At 51.4% G+C, this 21936-nt stretch overlaps 3 protein-coding genes across 6 annotated transcripts in view; 1 reads left to right on the forward strand and 2 right to left on the reverse strand.

The window, feature by feature from the left end:
* The first annotated feature begins 71 nt into the window (after positions 1-71).
* FAM180B (family with sequence similarity 180 member B) lies at positions 72-2476 on the forward strand. 3 transcript variants are annotated; one of them, XM_045786661.2, is made up of 3 exons: positions 72-265; positions 1091-1161; positions 1379-2476. In XM_045786661.2, exons 1-3 carry the CDS (start codon positions 127-129, stop codon positions 1772-1774), a joined length of 606 nt encoding a protein of 201 aa, XP_045642617.2. In that variant the 5' UTR covers positions 72-126; the 3' UTR covers positions 1775-2476. The 3 variants fall into 3 exon arrangements, with proteins under 3 accessions (XP_045642617.2, XP_087710980.1, XP_045642618.1); XM_087854854.1 differs by lacking the exon at positions 1091-1161 and having other exon boundaries at positions 78-265; positions 1344-2476; XM_045786662.2 differs by lacking the exon at positions 1091-1161 and having other exon boundaries at positions 130-265.
* A 484-nt stretch (positions 2477-2960) lies between these two features.
* C1QTNF4 (C1q and TNF related 4) lies at positions 2961-8402 on the reverse strand. Of its 2 annotated transcripts, none has more exons than XM_087854855.1 (2): positions 8265-8402; positions 2961-4082 (listed from the first exon to the last, which is right to left on the reverse strand). In XM_087854855.1, the coding sequence occupies exon 2, from the start codon at positions 4075-4077 to the stop codon at positions 3103-3105; it is 975 nt and encodes a 324-aa protein (XP_087710981.1). In that variant the 5' UTR covers positions 4078-4082; positions 8265-8402; the 3' UTR covers positions 2961-3102. The 2 variants fall into 2 exon arrangements, with proteins under 2 accessions (XP_087710981.1, XP_045642619.1); XM_045786663.2 differs by lacking the exon at positions 8265-8402 and adding an exon at positions 6468-6584.
* The window catches only part of MTCH2 (mitochondrial carrier 2), a 34287-nt gene continuing 20725 nt past the window's right edge, over positions 8375-21936 (reverse strand). The window contains exon 13 of the mRNA XM_087854856.1: positions 8375-8513. Coding sequence (XP_087710982.1) covers positions 8427-8513 — 87 coding nt within the window. The 3' untranslated portion in view covers positions 8375-8426. The remainder of the gene's footprint in view (positions 8514-21936) is intronic.

Raw genomic sequence — 21936 nt, forward strand, 5'->3', positions numbered from 1 at the left:
GGATGGAAAGGTCCTGGGAAGTCAGAGCCAGCCCCTCCCTGTTCAGCATTGAAGGCTGACACACAAAGTAGGGAACGCCTGAGCAGCCTGCAGTGGAAAGTTGGAGCAGTGGTGTGTGGCGGGCGGATGCAGAAGCAGAGAGCAGCTGGGGAGAGGAAGACTCAGAGGACGTGGTGGGGTATGGCTGGGACGATGCAGTTCCTGGCTTGGCTAATAGTAGCCATTTGCCTTCTCCCTGGGGTGACTACAACCCAGCACCATCCAGGTACCGGGGCTTTAGGGTGGGGTGGATGGGAGCCAAGTAATGCTGCCGGCTGATAGCAGTTAAAATTAGTTCTATCTGAACCTAGCATGGCCTAGGCACTGTGGGCATGGTACCAGACTGACCTATGCAGCAGGGGTAATAGTCTGGGCCCCAACCCTGGAACTAGAAAGGTCCAAGTGAAGGGAGGTAGCCCCAAGTGCCCTCAATGCCAGCCGTGGACAGAGGTGGGCAGTGGCCTTATTCTAGATACGCAAAGCAGGACCTCTGGACCCGCCCTGGGCTCAGGACCATCATTCTAAGGGCTGGGCAGCACACCAGAGTGTGCGATGAAGGAAGCTGCAGCAGACAACTTGCCTCGCCTTGCTTCCCCACCTTCTGCGTGATCACTACTGAGGAGCAAGGAAGGAGTAAATTTCCTCCTAAAGGGGTCCTCAACCCTTGGGGAGAGTCACTGGCACTGTTTTAGGTCACATCGTCCCAGATGATTACAGGGAGGGGAAGTGGGAAGTGAAGTGTCTTGTGACCCAATGGTCTGGAGTTCTTTGCCAAGGGAACTGCAGAAGTTCAAGGAGGAGTCCTGGACATTTGCCGAGGTGGTATCTGGGTTTGGGATGATGATTTGGGGATCACAAGACCTATGCCTGGGAGGGTGAATGTCACCATGCATGTGTGTGTAAAGGGAAGGGGGACATGGGATGGCATTCCTGCTCTTTTGTAGACAGAGAACCTCTAGGCATCCCTACCACACAGCTAAGGGGCACTTCTGGGAGGCTGGGGTGTTCAGGGTGGAGTTTGCCAGGGCCTGACTCCTTTCTGCTGCCCCAGGGCAGCCCATGGACAGCACCAGCGTGGGAGGTGGCCTGCAGGAGCCAGAGGCCCCGGAAGTGATGTTCGAGGTCTTTTCTCCAGCCTGGGATATGGGGGAGGGAATGTCCAGAGGTCCCTAAGCTCAGGGTTGGGAAGGGGGATGTCTCAAGCTAGGCTTGATGCGTGTGGGAGGGGGCAACCCAGCATGGGTCCTACTGCCTGCTTATGCCCCCCCCCCCGGCCGACTCTTGCTCCCTGCCCTGCCCCCCAGGCTCCAGCCCACCCCTTACATGGCTCCCCTTGCAGCTGCTCTGGGCTGGGCTGGAGCTGGATGTCATGGGGCAGCTGCACATCCAGGACGAGGAGCTGGCATCCACACGCCCAGGCCACCGACTCAGGCTCCTCCTGCAGCACCACGTGCCCAGTGACTTGGAGGGTGCTAAGCAGCGGCTGCGGCAGTTCCAGGACCTGCGGAAAGGGCCTCCTCTTAGCCCTTGGGACTTTGAACATCTGCTCCTCACAGGCCTGTCTTGTGTCTACCGGCTCCATGAGGCTAGTGAGGCTGAGGAGAGGGGTCGCTGGGCCCAGGTCTTCGCCCTGCTGGCACAGGAAACACTCTGGGACCTGTGCAAGGGCTTCTGCCCTCAGGGGCAGCCTCCATCTTTGGGGCCCTGGGCCTTGATCCTTGACCCCTTTCCCTGACCCTCCCCTTTCACCTGCCAACCCACCACTCCCCCAACTCATGGCCCAAGCCAGACACATCCTGGGCAGTGGCTTCCATCTGACACGTGGTCCTTCCCACTGTGTTCAGGTTTCTAGGCTTGGATTGTACCCTGGAACCCAGTTTACCCCTCCCCCATTTTCTTCCCTGAGCCCTGGTAGGCTAAGAGCCTGGGTCTCAGGCAGCAGGCACAGAGCTAAAGGCAGGACTTGCAGGTGTGTGTTGGGTCGGGGTTGAGAAGTATGTTCAAGAGATACTGAAAAGAAAGATGCCCCCAAGGAAGGCCGAGTCAGACGCTCCAACTCCTACCCTGGCAGTCTGTGACAAGTCCTGTGGAATCTATGGGAACCTTGTGCATGTGCGGTACCCTGTCCTCATTTACATACCCCTTTTAAATCCCAACCAATGCTCTGGAGTCCCTGTGCCCCAAGTTCCCCATCTGGATTAGAACAGACTGGACATTTTTAGTTTAGTCTGTTGGAGGAGTGGAGCAAAGCAGGTGGAAGAACATTACCTTTCTTTGGCCGGGGGTGGGGGGGAGCAGGTTTTTTAGTCCATCTCAACAAGCCTCAGATGAACACCTCAGAGGGGGAAGTGAGGCTGCGAGGGGACTGACAGAGAAAGAAGCTGAGTCTGGCTGGTGTAGTCCTGATCCTGTGTAGCTGTCCCATAAAATGTTCTGTTCTGGCCTCCTGCAGCCTGTGTCCTTTTATGCCAAAGTAAGTTGCTTAACCCCTGCCCTGGGCGAATCACCGTTCCTGTCCTGGGAGGGCAGGAGTTGGGGCAACCAGGTATCAACGGCTCATCCCACACACACCCTGCTAGAAAACGGAATATTCTGTTTCCTTGAATCCCATACCCCCAGAAAGGGAGCAGGGTGTGGTCCCTTGCCACAAGAAAGAACCAGCTGGACCCTAAGTGACGTCGTATGTCAGTGGGAAGGAGTTAGAGGGTCTGACTGGAAAGGAACGTGAAGGGGAGTCCCGCAAGGGGTTGGGGAGTCGGGTTCAATTCAATCAAATTCCCATCTCCTCGCCCTCCCAGGGCCTGACCAAATCCTGCCCTCAGCCCTCCGACCCCCACCCCCTGGTCTGCAGTAGTCCGTGCCTTCCCGCCCCGCCCGAGACCACAGCGGCGCAGACCAGACAGAGCGCAGGACCCCAGGCAGACAGGCGCCGACGCAGGCCCACTTTATTGGCAGAGTCAGCCGCACTGGGCGGGCCGTCATGCTCGCGCCGGCGGGGCGCTCGGGCCTCGGCCCGGCATGCACGCCCCGGGCCGCCCCCGGGCTCCTCTCCCCGGGCGGGGCTCAGAGCTCCGGGGGCCCGAGGCCCGGCGGGCCGGCGGGGGCGAGGTCGGGGTACACCAGGAAGCCGGAGAAGGTGATGTACTTGCCGTGGTTGCTGTAGGCGCCGTAGCCGTCGTGGTCGTGGCTGAGCAGCCAGACGGCGTCGCCGCGCCGCAGCGCCAGCATCACGCTCTGGCTCTGCATCTCGCGGCGCCGCGACGCGCCGTCGTCGTAAATCATGGCCTGCACCTCGTCGCGGTTCTTCATCAGCTTCACCGACAGCGTCTTGCGCGGCAGCTTGCCCAGCGTGAAGGAGAAGAAGTAGGCGCCCGGCAGGCGGCAGCGGAACACGCCAGTCGCCGCGTCGAAGTCGCCGCCGATGTTGACGAGCTCCGTGTCGAAGGCCAGTGGCCGGTGCCGCGGCCCCGGGCCCGCGTCAGAGCCCACCAGGCTGCGCGTGCGCGCCGCCGAGAAGGCCGAGCGCGGCTCGGGGGGCGCGGGCGGCCCGCGCGCAGGCGCGTCGGCGTCGGCGTACACCAGGTAGCCGCTGAAGGTGGCGCCGGAGGCGCCGAGTGCGTACTGCGGGGCGCCGTGCAGCCGCAGCCACACCGTGTCGCCGTAGTCGAGCTGCAGCATGGCGCTCTGGCTGGCGGCGCGCCGCGCGCCGGGCCGCCGCTGCTCGTCGAAGGCCAGCGCCTGCACCTCGTCGCGGTTGCGCACCAGCATCACCGACAGGCTCTTGTGCGGGGCCTTGCCTGCCGTGAAGGAGAAGAAGTAGGCGCCGGGCACGCGGCAGCGGAACTGGCCTGTGGCCGCGTCGAAGTCGCCGCCGATGTTCACGTACACCTTGTCGAAGGTCACCGCCATTTCCGACGTGCCCTCCAGGGGGGTGGTGCGTGCCGCCGAGAAGGCCGAGCGCAGCTCCGACGAGCCTGGAGAGGGCCCCAGGGCCCAGCAGGCGGCAGGGCCCAGCAGGCCCAGCAGCAGCAGCAGCATGGTGCCTGGGAGGGGAAGGAGAGGAGGCTTGTGCAGGGGTAGCCCCCAAATGCCAAGAGTTCCGAGACTGGGAGACGCGTTATTTTCACAGCCCTGCCCCGACCCACAACTAGGACTCGGCTTCCTACACACTTGGACTAGGTCCTTGGTTCTCAAGCTTCAGCGGGTCTCAGTGTCCTATAGAGGGCTTGCTAGAACACACATTGTTGCCCCCCCCCCCAGAGTTTCCGTTAGGTTGATTTAGGATGAGGCTTGAGAATTTGCATTTCTAACAAATTCCAGGTAATGCAGATGTTGCTGGTCCAGGGACCACACTTTGGGAACCAGAAGATTAGGCCAGTGAGTCTCTTTTTTTGTAAGAAACGAACCGCTTTCTCAAGTGAAAGCTCACACACCTGTACCACAGATAAGAGCAGAAATGCTCTGGTGGGAGGGGCCTATAGGCTGTCAGCTGGGTTTACCCCCTCCCCAGGGCCTCTCTGAGTTTCTTTCAGCCTGGTTTGCTGAATTTTCCTGTGGCTATTCTGCGGATCTTGGCCTGCCCCTCACTCAGGCATCAGTACAGGCATCTCTGTACTGATGGCCACTGTTTCAGTCCCCATATGGACAGGAAAGGGAACAGATGCTCATTGACCCCTTTCCTGGCCTCTGACCCACAAGGGTCAGCCACCACTCTGGACCTCTGGACTCCCCAGGGGCCCTTCCTGCAGTACAGAAGCCAGAACGGTTGGGCTTTGGGGCTTGAATACCCAAAGATCCTGAAGTGGAAACAAAGTAAGAGAGAAAATGAGCTGGCAACCGCCTGGGATGTGGGCTTCTCTGGGAAGTACCCTGGGAGTGTGTGTAGCTCTGTGTCTCTTAACACCCTGGGATCTTGCTGAGAAGAGCTGCCAGGGGCAGATGCATTCTCCACAAGGACATTCACCGTAGGGTAGGTGGGCACTGGAATCTAGCCCACATTCTCCTTGCCCTACAGTGTGGAGCTGCTGCACCTGGGGAAAAGTGTGCCTTCTTCTAATTTTCATAATAAAGACCCCAAGTCCCTAACCCAGCTGAACCTTCTCTCCCTCCGGAGGAGGGACCTTTTGTAATTCCTACAAAGGCACCCCATGGGCTAGTCAGAGCCTTGATGAGGGCAGGGAGGAAGGAGGGGACCCATCTACAGTGATGAAGATTGCACCTCCTGACTATTCCCTTTCATAAAGCTCTTTGGACACATCTGGTCTGGCAGCAAACCTGTGAGACAGGTGGGCCCTCTCCCATTTTATAGATGAGAAAGTCAGGCCCAAACAAGGGAAGGATTTTGGCCTAAGGTAATCATGCACACTGAGGCAACCTTGAACCAAGGTCTTTTGACTCCAGATTTGGTACGCCTTCTTCTCCACCATCTTTTCCCCTCGTAGACACAGATATTTCAAGCCAACCTGTCCTTAGCCTCGATTTCCCTTTTTTGCAAAAATAAGAGGGGAGATAAGTGGAATGAATCTTGGGATCCACAGTGAAGGAGAAAGAAAGCAAAAAGCAATAAATAAATAAATAAATAAAAATAAAAACAGCAAAACAAGCAAAAACTCTAGCATTCTGCCTTCTGGGAGTATGGGAACATCTCAACTCTCTCTGCCCCAGCTTCTCCCCCTGGCAGGTCCTGCCTCAGGAGCACCTGCCTACCCTACCTTCAGCAATCTCCCTGCAGAGTCTGGTACACCCCACAAGGGCCAGAGGGTCCTCCTGTGTGTCCACTACCCAGCCTCTGCCCATTTCTCACCCAGCACTGCCATTTCCCAGATCCCTAAGTCCCCCATCCTTCCTTAAATCCCCTTCCCTGGACAGGTCAGAGGTGAGATGGTGTCAGGTGGGCCTCATAGCTCCAGGAGAAGAAATGGCTGTTCCTAGTTCTGTCCAGGTGAGACTCAAAATAATCATCTTCAAAGAGACAAAACTGGGACACAGAGACCTGGGCAGACCCAGAGCCCCGGAACCGACGGGGGAGGTGCCGCGATGTCAGGCGAAGGGGGGGTCTCAGAGCCCCGCTCCCTGCCAAACCCCACTCCCCAATTACCCCCTCCTTCAAGCCTCGCCAGAACCTTCTCCCACCTTGAAAGCCCCTCATGTTCCCCAAAAGATAAGCGTCCCTTTTACAGAAGTCAATTGATCCTTCCTCCTGAAAAAAGAAATCCCTCAGGAGGGGATACCCTAGACGCCCCCTCCCCCCGCCCCCATGCCAACCTTCCTTCATCCATCCCTTCCGAGTGAAAGCCCTTGAGCCTCTTTCATGAACAAGCTCTCAGGTCCTGCTTTCAGCGAACAAGGAACCCGATCCCCCCGCGCCGTCGCCCGCCCCCGCTTCCACGCGGAGAAAGCTCGGCTCCCCGCCCCTGAGCTGCCCTCACCTGGCTGGGGGCGGCGGGCGGGTCGGGTCCTCTCCGAGCCCACAATCCGGCTCCGGGCTCCCGGCTCCCGGCTCCGGGCGGGCGCCGGGGCTGCGCACTGACCGCCCGCGCTGCGGCGGGGCCCGGCCTGGCGGGGGCGGCGGCAGCGGCGGCGGGACGCTGGGACCCCGGGACCCCGGGACCCCGGGGCGGGCGCGGGGCGGCGAGGCGAGGCGCCAGGGAACGAAGACAGCTGAAGAGCGAGGCGAGCTGACCGGCGCGAGGAGCGGCAGGGGAGCGGCGGGAAGGGGGAGAGGGGAGGAGAAGGGAGAGGGAGGGGCGCGCGGAGGAAGGGGAGCCGCGCAGGGCCTAGGGGCAGCGCTCGGAGGAGGCCCCTGCGCAGGCTGCACCGAGCCCTGGGCTCTTCCTCATGCGTGACCTCCCTGGAGCTTCATCCTTTGGCTCCACGAAACACGCATCATCAACCCAAGTTAGCAGACGGGGAAACTGAGGCCTGAGGCAGAGGACAAACTGGGGGTGGCCCAGGGCACTCTCCAGACAGGCCTCCTCCCGGGTTTGAGGAGAGGGGACTGCCGCAGAACACACAGATTGGACAAGCCCGTGGGCGGCAAGGACAGTGGAAGGTGAGATTTTGGCTGGGACAGATGTCCAGGCTAAGTGGCACCGGGGGAGGGGGTTTGAGGGAAGAAAAGGATAAATGGGTCAATGTCACCAGGAAAGAAAGAGCTTGAAGTGACCTAGTTTTTGTTCCTTGCCTCCGAATCTGAAAATTCCCGTAGTTGGTTAGGAAGGAAGGAGGAAGACCAAGCCCCCAGACTTGGAGGGTCAGCCTGGACCCCCTGGGGAGGGTATGCAAAGGAAGGGCATCCTGGGGGCAGGATTGAGTTTTGGCTGAGCAGGCTGCTTCCCTAGTGCCCACAAGAAGGGAGAAGGTTGAGAAAGACACTGGGAGAGCTCAGAAGGCCTGTTGCTGAGGGACACTGACACCCTGCCTAGCTGGGGCTAGGGTAGCAGGATCCAGTCGGACATCAGGGCCCAGAACAGCTGTCTTCCCACCTCAGCACTCATCAGAGGCCCCCCCATGGTCTCCACTCTGGGTTTTGACCCCCGGAGCCATCTTGGACTCCCTTCATCAGGGCTGCTGTTCTCTTCCAACAGCTGTGGGTATCTCTCCCAGCAGCTCTGGAGAATCTCTCCCAACAACTGTGGGGATCTCTTCCAACAGATTGGAGGTGTCCATCTGCCTGGCACTCAGTAGCTGTTGACTGAGTGCATGGCTCTAGAAGGGCCCTACTCTCAGCTGCCAGGAGCTGGTGCCCTCCATCTGCCCCTAGTTGATGCACAAGGCCTGCGCTCTGGTCCCAGCTCTGCCACAGACCCTGTGTGTGGACCCAGAGAAACCTGGCGCCCTGGGAAGCCCTCTGCCCTCTGGAGCTTTCCTTCTGGAACTCTCAAAACTTATGTGACCCCAGTTAGTCTGATGCAGGTTAGTCCTCACCAAGGCGCTGATGATGATGGGCTCATGAAGTTTTCTTCAGGGTGTTAGGTGAAGGATGAATGAGTATGTGCCTCAATGGAAAGAAATGAATGGAGGCATTTCAGGCTGGACACTGGCATTTCGGGAGTATTTGGGGCCTGGGGTGAAGTACCTGTCTAGCCCCGGTTAGATCATAACTGTGTCCTTCACCGGTTTCAAAAGCTTGGGTCACGGGCCTGTGGGAAGGCAGGAAGCAGGGTGAGGGTGGGATGAGCCATGCAGGGATGTGGCAGGAGGGCTGAGGAAGGCAGGATGCTGACCTGGTCAGCCACAACCCTTCTAGGACATCGGTACTCTTCTGGATCAGAAGGGTGGGGCTGCCATCTTGAAAGTGACTTTTGAAGGTGATTCCAATGGTGGGAGGGCAGGGAGGAAAGCAGGGTTCTCCAGGCAAAACCATTAAGTCCTGGTGGAGGCCTGGCTCAGGCTGAAAGCCATTTCACTGGAGCAGTAGGGTCGGGGAGACAGGTGGCTGGGACAGACGGCAGCAGGGTTTGCGTTAGGGGCCACTGGGAAAGAAAGAGGGAGAAAGAGAATGCCATGAGCTGGTGGGTGACTAGGGCAGGCTGGAGTGGGGGGGTACGGGGGGTGCCAGAATGGAAGGAGGAGGGGGCACAGTATTCAGAGAAAAGAGCCCAGGCTAGGTTGTACTTCCTGTCTGCTCCGACTTTGTTGTGCAGCGATTATAACATAATAATAATTTTAATATACTTTTACTGAGTGTAGCAGGTACTATCAGTGCCCCCTTCCAACACCCCAGGCCAACCTGGAGGTCACCTGCTGACAGTTCCCGAGCTTGGTTCCCCTATCTCTCCGGGGACCTTCTTGGCTGGAGAGGTGAGTGTGGGGCAGGTTGCAAGTGGAGAGTTAAAAGCCCCAGGGGAACCCCCAAGCAAGCAGGGTCCAGAGTTAGAGAGTAAACACTCCCGGTTTCAGGCCCTCAATTGCCAGACACGTTCCAGTCTCAGAGAGACTCCATCATGGAGTCAAAGTTACCCATGGGAAAAACCCTCTCTTCTCTGTTTGCTTTATTTGGTTTTCTCCCTTCCTTGTCTCACTTCCCCACTACTTCACCCTGCTTCATGGGATTAACTTTTAAATAAACCACTTGCACCCAGATCTTTGTCTCAAAGTGTGCTTTTGGGGGAACCCAAACTAAGACAATGAACAAAAACTGTCTTAAACTGTGGTAAGTGCTTTTTCACATTCGTTACCTTATTTAATTTTCTTAACATCCCCTGAAGTAGCTACCATTAACCCAATTTTACAAATGAGGAATGAAGAGGTTATATGCAGGGAGGGGTGGCATTGAAACCCAGGTGTGTTTAGCTCCAAAACCTGATCCTTAACCACTATGTTCAGCAGCCTCCCTAATTCTATGATCCTCTCTGGGTTATATTTTCATCTGTAAAACAAGGGCTGGGCTCATGAGCTTGAAGGGAAACAATGTATCCAGTTTCTCCTGCCGCTAGGCATACTCCATGAACAGAAGCTATTGGGAGAGAAAGTGCTTGAAAGGGACCAACTCAGCTAGGAGGCCCTCTCTTTTCTCTTCCCTCTTCCTGGAATGTATACATGAAGGCTGGAGCCCCAGCTGCCATCTTGGGCCAGGAAACACCAATGAAGGGTTTTAAGGCACAGTCTTAAGTAGGTGCTCAGGAAAAAGCTGAGATGAAAAAGACCTAGAAACCCTGCCCTCAAGGAGCTAATCATTTAGTGGAAGTGGCTGGACATGGATAGAAAGAAGCATAATAGGTGGAAAGAGATCAGCCTCAGGAGCTGAGCTGGTAAGTGCTATGAGAGCTCGGGGAGGGAGGAATTCCACCAGTAGTCGAGGGGGGGTGTAGGGAAGAGGTTACAGAGGGGGCTACTTTTTTTCTTTTTTAATTTAGCTCTTTAAAAAAATTTTTTTTGGGTAAGCTCTACATTCAACGCGCTGCTTGAACTCACTACCCTGAGATCAAGAGTCGGCTGCTCTACTGACTGGGTCAGACAGGTGCCCCACAGAGAAGGCTATTTTTAAATAATGGCAAGGATTTGACAGATGGAAGAGTAGGGGGTGGGATCCCGTCAAAGGTAAGAATATGAGCAAAAGTGTGAGGTGGCATAGACAGGGCTTGGGGGGAGACCTTCCAGGACTCAGTTCTGGAGGGAGGGGTTTGTGATTGGAAGTTAGGGCAGGTAAGGCACATGCGCTTAAATGCCTGGCTAAGGGGCTCGGGTGATCCTGCAGCAGAGGAGACAGAACTCAGAGCTGTATTTTAAGATTACTCCGGCTGAAACACAGGAGATAGAAGAGCCATCAGGGAGACCCACAAGAAGACAGTGTGCTGATGAATCTAAACCACTCAGGGCTAGTCAGAAAGGAAGAGCAAGGGAGGAGACTGACGGGAGAGAGCCGGAGAGATCCAGAGACTGACAGAGAGAGCTCCCGCACAGGCTCACAATTTAATTAGCTTCCTGGCTTGCCAGTGGATTACGGGGGAATTAGCAGAGCTCTGAGTCTAGGGGCCTTGCTGGGAGTTGAGGGGAAGTTAATGAGAAAGACAACAACATGCCCCAGGGAGAAATAAGAGAGGAGGAATTGTTAGCCCAGCAGAGATGCCAGCAGGAGAAACAGATGTCAGGGCGTGGAGTCTGCCTTCCTCAGAGATTTCAGCCCTCCGGGGGAACAGACATTTAGAGCTTCTGGGTGGGGGGTCTAGCCCCATCAACCAGAGCTCCAGTTCCTCTCAGTGCCTGGTAAGTGACCCCAGAATGGGAAAGCTGGGGGCGCCTGTGAGGATCAGGTTCCCAGCTCCGCCACCCTGACTGCAACTGTGTGGCGGGCTGGCAAGGGATAGAAAGGATTGTTTTATTATTTTTATGGTTTTTTTTAGAAAACAGATTTTTTTTTTTTAGATTTTATTTATTTATTTGACAGAGAGAGAGAGTGCACACAAGCAGGGGGGAGGAGCAGAGGGAGAGGGAGAAGCAGGCTCCCCACTGAGCAGGGAGCTCCATGCGATGTGGCCTCGATCCCAGGACCCTAGCTAGAATCATGACCTGAGCCAAAGGCAGATGCTTAACCAACTGAGCCACCCAGGGATGCTGATAGGATCGTTCTAAACCATAACTTTTGGGTTATTGGAGCAGCAGATAGTTGTAACACTGGGGGGTCAAAACTGGGGTGAAGATGTAGGACAGTCACTGAGTTTCTCCCCAAACCCATTCTCCCCAAACTCATTCTCTGAGCTACTGTTGCAAATTCTCTGACCCATGTTGATAGAGGGAACTGGAGGTACAAATAACTCCAGACTGTCGGAGACCCAAATCCCGTATGTTTGGCCATGGAATACATGTTGACACCACGATCAACACACCCTTGGGGGAGAATGTCAGCCTTTCAATTGGAGGAGGCTGGAAAAAAACCCACTCTTCCTTGAGCTAACACAATGGTGGCAGTGGCCCTGGCAGGAGACAATGGTTAGGTCTCCATGGCCAGCAGGAACCTCAGGGAGTGACAGTTGTGGAAAAGAGGACTGGAGAGAAGAAAGGAAAGGTATGTCCTACCAAGGTGGGTAAGGGAGAGAATCCCTGTGGCCCCATGGCATCCTGGTCCCTGTTTCTGACAATAGTGTCTTTTGATAACGTTCTGATTGTGAGTGTGCGTGTGCGCGCATGTGTGTGTGTGTGTGTGTGTGTGTGTGGTGGTGGTGGTGGTGGTGGTGGTGGTGGTGGTGGTGATGGCAGCAGTGGGGTGGGGGTTGAATCACTTTGCTTGTGTTACCCAGTGCAGCGCGAGCCAGTGGGCGGATCGGGAGAGTCCGGAGTGATTGTGCAGGGGGACAGCTGGGGATGTAAACACAACCCACAACCCAGCCGAGGGACGGCTGGGGGAAGGGGCAGGGAGAGACATGAGTGGCACAGAGCAATTTATCACTGCCACCTCCGTTTTTTTAAAGAGTAGCCATAGTAAAAAACCACAGATAAAGTGCAATGGAAGCACTGGGAAAATAAGTTAATTCCAAGTGAAAGGGTCCAGCAAGAGTTAGTGAACAGATGGACACCTAAAGAAGTCGTGAAGGCTGCACTAGACCTTGACAGGTAGCAAGAGATGGGAAAGGCAGCCTGGCAGAAAGGACAGGGAGCAGGGGTATCCCCCTGGGAGGCAATACAGTCATGGTAAAGAGCAGTGACTGGCATCAGACTGCTTGGGTTTGAATCCCAGCTCCATCACTGTGTGACCTCAGTTTCCCCACCTGTGAAATGGGGACAAGAAACGTATCTATGCCTCACTGGCTTGTCGACAGCATTGAAAGACATACTCAATGTGAAGTACTTAGCACAGAGCATACGGGAAGCACTCAGTATGTGCTATGACTACTGCTTGGTGTGTTTGAAAAACGAATAATCTTGGTGTGGCTGAAGTATGAAAGCCAGGGATGCTGCCGGGAGACAGGTCCAGAAAAACGGGTTTTGAATTTGATCACGAAGGATTTTAAGTGCCAGGATAAGCTGTCTAGACTTTATTCTCCTAGCCCGTGGATCTCAATCCTGTCTGACCTAATTTCTTTTATTACAAGTATTTTGGAATGCCTCCTTTCCTACACTGAAATGAAACTCATAGAGAATGAAATCTACTGACACGTAGTTTCAAAAAATCAATATAATGCTCCAAGTGTGATATAAAGGAGAAAAGAAGAAAGTAATTTTAATAAAATGTTTTAAAGTATGTAAAACTTGCACATTGCCACACTAGAATACCAAATAAGATGGATGTTTATACTTCTAGAAGTATAGAATCTTCCATACACTCCCCACAAGTGCAGCAGCGACAAACATGTGCCAATACAGGGGTGTGCTGTCCAGAGCCCCAATACCATTATGATGTCCAACATGAACAACTCTTGGTCAAATTGTAAACAAAACAAATTACAGTTCTTCCCCAATTTACAGGGAAGTTACATCCTTGGAAAATTCAGTGTACATTGAAACCATGCAAAGAAGCTTGTTTTGTATGGAAAAAGAGGTTTTGCTTTTTACCTGCATTAATGTTGTAAAGAATGAGAGCTAATGTTTCACTTAATCAACTGTCCTAAACATCACAGAACATCTTACTATCCCTGGCCACTGGCCACTGGCCACTAGAGGCCAATAGTGTCCCTCAATCATTGTGACAACCAAAAATGCTCTCCTACCTTTCCGGACTACCCTCAGCTCCTGCTTTGAGCAATGTGGGATTAGAAAGGGGAATGCCTTCTTCTGGGCTTTCTGTAATGTTGTGCAAGAAGATGATACTTGTACTACTGCCACCATCTTGCAACCATGTGGGGAAAAGCATGAGGACAAAAGCTAATACACTGGGGATGACAGAATGGACAGATGGCAAGGATCATGGTCCCTGATGATATCACTGAGCCACTGAGTTAACACATTCTGGATTTACCCTACCTATGGATCTCTCGTTGTGGGAGATGATAAATCCACTTCTTGGTTGAACCATTTTGAGTTAATTCTCTGTTGCTTGCAGTTAAAAGCAGTCTAACTTTTACAGATTATTTCCCCCTCTCTTGGTCTTCTTCAAGAGTACATTGAGAGGATTTCACTAGAAATCCTAGAGCTTGTGAGTCTAAGGGAAAATAAGAGGGGTTGGTGACTAAAATGAGGGGGTTAGGAAGGAGCTGGAAGAGTCCACCTCTTGCACAGTATCTGGGAGGATGGCAAAAGAGGGGTGGATTCAGTCTGGGTAAGATGATCACTGGTTCCACTTAGGGCATTGAGATCACACTAGATTTGGGGGATGGAAAATTACACTTACATAGTATCATCTCAGTTGGGTAAAAAAAATACAATTCCACAGGAAAAGATTGGATGAATAAACACCAAAATATTTAGTTATTTTTGGTAGGTTCAGGGATGATATTTATTTTCTCTGTATAATTTTTTTATTTCCCTAACTTTTCCAACAAATCTATTGCTTTCATTTGAAATGTAATTAAAAATATCAATAAACTATAATTTCTTTCAAATGTATCAAAAGAAGTAGATCAGTGGAATGGAATGTAAAAACCAGTATTAGATCCAAATACATACTGGTATTAGAATACTACAAAAGTGGAATTTTAAGTTTACTTATTTATTTTTTCAGTAATCTCTACACCCAACATGGGGCTCGAACCCATAACCCAAGATCAAGAGTCACAAACTCCACCTACTGAGCCAGCCAGGTGCCCCTGAAAGTGGGATTTTAAATCAGAGAAGAAAAGATACATGATTCAATAAATTGTATGGGAACAATGTGTAGCCATTTGGAAAAAAGAGAAGTTGGATCCGTACATCATGTCTTATACCAAAATAAATAACAAATGGATCACATATTTAAATGTAAAAATTTTAAAAAGTACTGAAAGAAATCAAGTGATAATTAAAAAAAATTTTCAGAGTGAAGAACTCTGAAGTATGACATAAAATCTAGAAGTCATAAAAAAAAATGATGGATATGTTTTCCTACAGCTTAAAAGAGAAACATATTTACATGGCAAAATGGCCAGAAACAAAATCAAAAGAGGGGCACCTGGGTGGCTCAGTTGGTCAAGCATCTAACTCTTGATCTCAGCTCAGGACTTGATTTCAGGGTCGAGTTCAAGCCCCACGTTGGTCACCACACTGGGTGTGGAGCCTATAGAAAAAAATCAAAAGACAAACTAAAAAATGGAAAACATTTGTAACTCATATCACAAAGAGCAAATTTCTTTAATATTTAAAGAGTTCTGAGAAAAAGACAACTCAGTAAAAAATGGGTAAAAGATATAAACAGTTAATAAAAAAGAAAATACAAGTAACTATTAGAATAAGAAAATCATAATACGATGCCATCATTTTTTTTACCTCGCAAGCAGTCAGAGAACACCAAGGTTTATAACACGCTCTATTGGTGAGGAGGCGGAAAAACACATTCATACTTTGCTAGTGGGACAGTCAACTAGAACAACTGGGCAATGGGACAATACCTCCAAACTGAAAACCGTACACTGTCTGACTCAGCGATTCCACTTCTTGAAAAGCTGCTTCTCAGATACATATGACTGAAATGACATTGTTCACTGCAGCATTGTTTGTAATAGCAGAATATTGAAAATAATCTACATGTCCAGAAACAGAGGACCCACTGAATAAATTCTGATCTCTGTCTCTCTCTCTATATATACACAATAGAATATTATGCACCCTTTATAAAAGAATGAGGAATTATTTCATATAAGGGACCTAAAATAATCTTTAAGATTTACTGTTAAATTAAAAAAAAAAAAGCAAGGTGTAGAGTATGCTATCATTTACATTAAAAAGTTACGCATTTGCTTTTATGTGCATAGAATACCTCTTGGAGGGTCTACTGTAAGTCCTTAACGGGAGGCTGATTCCCCCTGGGGAGAGGAATGGTTATAGGGAAAGAGACGAACTTTTCAGTCTCACCCTTTTGCACCTACAATAAGAAGGGATGGGGAGAACGACCATCTTTTCTGGTAGCTGCTCCATTCCTCCTGGTTTCAGTTCCAACATTGGCGGAAAGCCCCCAGGCTTTCCCCCAGGCACCACTGTCAAGCCAAACTTCCTTCATCTTGTGCTTGTGCAGCTTGTTAAAAAAATCGAATTAAATATAAATGCAGGTTTTTCCAAGACTGGAAAATGCTACGCTGCTGGTTTTGAGGATGGATGAAGCAAGCCAGAGGCCAAGGAACACAGTAGCCTCCAGAAACTTGGACTGGGCATTGGCATAAACCTCCCTGAGGGCCCCCAGAAGAAATGCAGCCTTGCCAACACCTGGAATTTAACCCTGTAAGACCCGTTTTCAGACTTCGGGCCTACAGAACTGTAAGATGATGAAATTGCACTGTTTTAAGCTAAAATAAATAGATACAATAAATGCAAGTCTTTCCACTGGTTGTTCATTCATCCTGTTGCTCTCAGCCCCGTTTCAAGATATTTTAGAAGCTCGGTTCTGACATCTGAATGTTCATTTTCCCTCCCAATAGCAGTGCCATCTGCAAACATGGTGAGTGTGGCAGGCACAGGAAACTACTGAGCTGACCGAATGCAGAGTCGGGCGCATGGAACTCTAAGACTTCTCCCCAGATGTGCATCCGGTGAGTCACCAACTGGGGGGAGAGGGGCACGGTGGTGAATGTGGCTATAAATCCACTTGACAGGCAGTCTCTGAGATCACCGTTTCCCTAGTTGTCTCCTCAATCAGGAAACATTTGATGTCTAACTGGAAACGAGGCACACCATGTTCAGGGAATTTTCCTAGTGGCCATCCAAATAAATGGTAAATTATTGTTGGTATTATCATCTACCTTATCTTGCTCTTAGTGAAGATACTGATTCTTTTTCTAGGGGTTCTCAAACCCATAGTTTAATATTATATGCTAGAATAAATTTGGGGGAGGAATTCACCCCAAATATACCCACCTTGAGTTTCCAGAATCTACCTTTTCTACTTTTCTCAGTGTCAGGACATCAGCAGCCTTCAGGCTCTGTGGCCCCTTTCTTTCTCTCCCCAGCTCTCTCACCTACCTCGGCAAGCATTCCAGGATCTTCTCTGCAAAGGTTTTTCGACGCTTTGGGATTTGCAGCTCATTGTAAATGGCTAGGTGCTTAGGTTGTCTTCCCTTACTATCTTCTACTTGGAGTTTCAATATCCTCTAAATCATGTTTTGCTTTACTCGACCCAGTTTAGAAATGCTCTTCCTTGCGGGAGAATGAAGCAAATCGGGGCTGAGTATTTTGCTTTCTGGCGACTGCTAACCTGACACCCCCACCCCCAAGTGGAACCCTATATAATGAATCCTCTATTCCTCGCGCTCTGCACATAACCAAAGGTGTCTTTGTACTGTCGCACCTTTTCCAAGTCTCAGTTTATCCAGGGCTTCCTTCCCTTCCTTCCACGTCTTATAGCCTGCCTTTTCACGTTCGAGTGTCAGAGGGCTTTCTGTAGAGCCACGCTGGTTTCTTCAGCTCACCGCCTTGCGCCGTGCAAGGGTTTCTGCAAATGGGCTGTCCTCATTTTCCATTTTAAGAGCTTTCTATCCCTCTCAGGCCACATTCCCACGTTGGTCTCTAAACACGGGATCATAACTTTTCTCTAATTCCTTCAACTTCTTTTCTAGGACTATTCATTCATTCATTCTATGCCCCCCCACATGGCCCTTCCTTCTCGATCCAACTTTCTCCTGTGGCTCCTGTGATACCAACAGCACCAGGTAATTCATTGCCTTGGTCAGAAGTAAGGATGTGGAGCAGCTCCCTGGTAGCTCTCTTCCCACTGAGAGGACACCATACTGATGCCCATCAAGCATTGCTCAGTGGCTCAGCCGGTAGCGGTGCAGGGCTGTGGCTGTGACCCTCCCACCCTGGGGTCATCCTGACTTCAGGGCATGGCTGGACAGTCGGAAGTGAACTCCCCCAGGGCCGTGGCTCCCAAGTGTTCCTCTATCAGTCGTACCCAAAGGCTCCTTGTGACTTGTTCCTCCCAGCCTGGCACTGCGCTGCCATGGAAAGCACGCAGGATTTGGAGTCAAACATATCTAGGGCTGAATTCTAGCTCTGCCCCTTCCTAGCAACTTGTTTCAATCTGAGCTTCAATTTTTCACGCCTGAAAAAAAATGGGAATAGTATCTGTTTGCTGGGGTGGCTGAGATGATCTATGGACACACCAGCGCATAGGTTTCTCATCGACCCCTGTGCTCATCTCCGGTTCACGGATTTTCAGAGGTTATGCATTCTTGATGGACCGCGTTGTTTTCCTTCCCTTTCTATTCAAACTCTTTCTTTTGGCCTGGATGCAGTGTCTTTGCCCAGAGAACCTTCCGCTGATGAGCCATGCCCCTCCAGCTCCAAGTCTATGGTTCCAATGGGGTGGACCCCGGATCCTGACCCCTTCACGCCGGGCCTGTGACTCCGGTCTGGCCGGTAGAGCCGCGGGGTGCTCCAGACACGCTGAATGGTTTATGACTGCCATGTGTTTCAAGCCAGTTCTCCACGCAATTTTTACTGGAGCTCCCTTGGGAGATAACTTGTTCTCTGGAATTACAAGCTCTAAGAAGTCATGTGAGTAGAGCTGCCATTTGGCCTCTTGCTGCTATACTGAGTGAGCCCTTCTGAGAGGGAAACCAGGCAGAGGCCCATGGACAGAAGGGATGAGAACAGTGGGACTCCTGATGCCCTTGTTCCAATTACTGGATTAACTACTGGCCATTTTTGTTACTTAGGCCAATAAATTCCTTTTCTTAATTAAGCCAGTTTGTTGGGTTTCTCAGTATGCAAACATAACATGCGACATTGACCCTTTCGCTATTATAAAGTCACGAGTTCTGCATGGAGTTTTGTGTTTAAATTCTTAAGTCTGTTCCCCTATTTTAATGCAGAAAAAATAGGGGCGCCTGGGTGGCTCAGTCATTAAGCGTCTGCCTTTGGCTCAGGGCATGATCCCGGCGTTTTGGGATCAAGCCCCGCATTGGGCTCCTCTGCTGGGAGCCTGCTTCCTCCACTTCCACTCCCCCTGCTTGTGTTTCCTCTCTTGCTGGCTGTCTGTCAAATAAATAAATAAAATCTTAAAAAAAAAAAAAGCAGGACTTGATACATGCGTGTGGCGTACTATTAGAAGTTCTCAGACTTGCAGACCCAGCTCCGAATCCTGGCTTGTCACTTACTAGTTTTGGGGATGTGACTTAGCCCTTCTGAGCTTTACTTTTCTCAGTAAAATGGGGGTAATATTTTGCTTATGAAGGTGTTTTATGGGGTGTGAGCTAATGGATCTATGGGCAGGACATGAGACAGGCCACCGAAAAAATAACCTATTATTAGGTGGTAGGTACATTTATGTCACCTCAAAACCCTTTCCTATGTGCACTTGTCTATAGATGCTGAATTAATTTCTATTTCCCACACGTCTTCCCAGGTCACAGCTCTCAGCCACCAAGGTTCCCAGGCGTATGAAGAGGGAAGGAACTCCCAGGCTTTGGGAAGAGATGGCAGATGAGGAGGTGGACAGGAATTTCAAAGTTCGAATGGAGGGGAGGTGGGATGGGGCTTGTTTAAAACGTTTGCGGCTGCAGAAGTTTACACCCACTTTGTACTTATAAATATCTGTCTCTCAGCTTGGCTCGGCCGGCATGAAGCTTCAGCGGAAGAGAACACAGAGCAGCTGCTGGTAGGTACAAATGCGCAGCGCAGAGGAGGTCGTAGGAGGAGAACTGGGACTGGCTTGGGCGCAGGGTGTTAAGGATTTAAGGATGAAATGGCAAGAAATCGTAAGCAACCGGGTCACAACGAGCATTTGATGCCTTGCTGGAAGCCTGTGCAGGCAGAGAAAAGGGGTAGCGTCCGCCACGACCCGGGCGAGCTTATCTCGTGCCTCCTGGCCCGCACTGCTGGCGGGAAGAAGAGATAGAAGGCGGCTGCCGAGCAGAGACAGGCCCCCCGGGCGCTGGGGGTGCGGGGATGACAAAGTCAAGAGGCATTTCTGGGAATCCAGCTGTGACTTCTTAGAAGTAGGGGGAGGGGTACAGAGGACTCAAGGTCATCTCGAGTTTTTAGTCTGGGAAACCAGGCCACAATGAAGGGTTTAGTCCAGATTGAGAACGCAAGTTCCACTGAGGCAGGCTTGGGGAGAGGGGCTGAGACGTAACTCAGTCTGAGGATCGTCAAGGACGTCCGTTCAGTGCACAAATACTTACGCAGTACTACGTGTTAGTTCCTGTTCTGGGTGCTTATCACATGGCAGAAGTGCAGCTCTGAGAAGACGTTAGGACGGCTGGAGATGCCATTTCCCTTGTCCTTGACTCTAACCTCTGCTGCCTCCGTGACCTTGCCCGTACTGTCTGTACTCGCCAGGTGACCCCCGCTTCTAATTCGTAAGTAACAACAGCTCCCAATACCAAATGTACCCCTCAGGCACAATGCTGAATTTAACACTCCAGTAAGAAAAGTAGTATTCTCCTTCTCAAGATGAGGAGCCCAACGCCCCAAACGATCAAGCAACTTGCCCACGTTCACGTGGCTGCTAAGTGCCAGAGCTGCAAAGTGAGAGCTGGAAATTGCTCCCAGGATCCTCGCTGTCCTTCAAAGCCCAACTCAAATGCCACTCTTCCATGAAACCTTCCCCGAGTTCCCCTGACGGGATGTGAGCGTGCCCTCCGGTGGGTCCCACGGTGCTTGGTTTCGGCTTCTGCGGGCGCGTGCTGCTGTGCACGAGCCACCGCAGTGAGCGTGGAGATTCGGGGAGGGCTCTTTCCGCTGACCAGGCTTTGCTGTTCCACACATGGTTCCATTTAATCCTCCCAACATTCCTAGCTTTTATGTCCTTGCCATGCTGCACCCCTCCCTCGCTGCCCAGCCAGCCCCGTGGGACGGGATTTATTCCACGCCTTTGGTCCCCCGGGGCCCCCAGCAGGACTGTGTGCAGGTTGCGCACTTGACAACTGAGCGCTGCCATTTACAGACTCTAAATGTGGGCCCCTGGTGGGGGGGGGGGGAGGGAGCACGATACTGCGTTCCAGTGGGAGGTGAGCAGTCTGAAGTGAGGTGCAGCTCTGCTCTTTCCGTTTTCACCCTCCTTATTCGTTTCCAGCCAAAGCACATTCTCTCCGGTCTTTTGACGCCAGAAGGGCAGGGCCCCAGACTGGATAGAAAGCAAGTAGGTACTTTCTCTCGTGTCCTTATCTAACCTCTGGCTCCTTATGCTACTCTGGAAATAAACTGCAATACCTAATAGCTTTTCCATGAAAATGCGGCATTACCCGAGAAGGGTCCATTCTCCTGGCTGCCTTAGTGAGGCAGGAGCTGGTGCTGCTAGAAAACATTCTCACCCACCGTCCTGTTGCGGACTTTGGGAGGGGTAGGGCTTCTTTCATGACCTGCTCTCCCTCTCAGGAGGGTGGTGAATCTTGAATAGCACCTCGGGGTCAGAGTTCTGTTTCTCTCCCTCTCTCCCTTGCCACTCTCTGAAGCACTGTTTGTTCGCCCACATTTTGGTGTATGGCACCGATCTCCATCTACCCGAAAACATTCTTTTTCAGGTTCCAGAACACTTGTGGTTTTAATGCAAAATCTGCCTAACTGGTCCCAGACAGGACATTTGGGGCCTGGCCTGCAGAGGAATTCACTTATGAGACCAAGGAAAAATGGGCTTTTCAAGATTCTGTCTCCTGGCCATGCAATCATGTCAGACTAGCAAGGCCTGTTGGGGAGACTAAACACATGCATCCCTAGGCCCCCTAGTGAGGGGCCCCTCCAGACAACGCTTTAGGCAGCAAACAGATGAGGAAGCTGATTTATATGCACAGAGGTGGTTGGAAAGAAAACACTCTCGGTTGCCTTAGAAAATTAATTGCTGTTACCGCCAAAGATATTTTTCTGAAAGAGGGTAGTTTTTGGTAGGAGACAGAAGAATCTTTCATTCACAACTTTCCCTCTAGGGCAAAAACCAGAATGCAAGATTCTGGATCACTTGTCTGAAGAAACAACAAGATGAGGGATCAATAGAGGGAGAAAAAAATAAAATGAGAGGTCACATGTGACATCCTTAGGTAAGCCTAAAAATCTCTGCAAAGGAGATCAAACACGTCTTTGTCTATATCTAAAAAACAAAAACCAAAACCTCTGAAGATATAAATCACTATGGCACTTAGGGAGGCAGCCTGAATGAATCCATTCAATATGCAAGGATGTTCTATCAGAGGAGCTGACACGTCAATCACTTTCAAGAAATGTCATCCCCACAATGTAGCAGGGAGTCCACACACATGGACTGATGGTACTCCTAGGAATCCTCACTGTACAAAAACTCAGCCCGCCATCTGCATAAACTATCAGAATGGTCGGGAAAAGCAATGGCGATTTCTCCTTTTGGCTGTTACACCTGTTTGTCGTTCTGCAGAGGCAAGAACCAGG

Source organism: Ursus americanus, chromosome 24, assembly GCF_024610735.1.
Source record: "Ursus americanus isolate L20-20 chromosome 24, mUrsAme1.1.p, whole genome shotgun sequence".
Lineage (NCBI taxonomy): Eukaryota > Metazoa > Chordata > Mammalia > Carnivora > Ursidae > Ursus > Ursus americanus.

Excerpts from the sequence above, each read along its gene's own strand:
- FAM180B (XM_045786661.2), top strand. The coding sequence starts at position 127 with ATGCAGAAGCAGAGAGCAGCTGGGGAGAGGAAGACTCAGAGGACGTGG. Across the intron at positions 266-1,090 it reads TACAACCCAGCACCATCCAG|GGCAGCCCATGGACAGCACC; the intron begins GTACCGGGGCTT and ends CTGCTGCCCCAG. Across the intron at positions 1,162-1,378 it reads CCCCGGAAGTGATGTTCGAG|CTGCTCTGGGCTGGGCTGGA; the intron begins GTCTTTTCTCCA and ends CTCCCCTTGCAG.
- C1QTNF4 (XM_087854855.1), bottom strand. The coding sequence starts at position 4,077 with ATGCTGCTGCTGCTGCTGGGCCTGCTGGGCCCTGCCGCCTGCTGGGCC.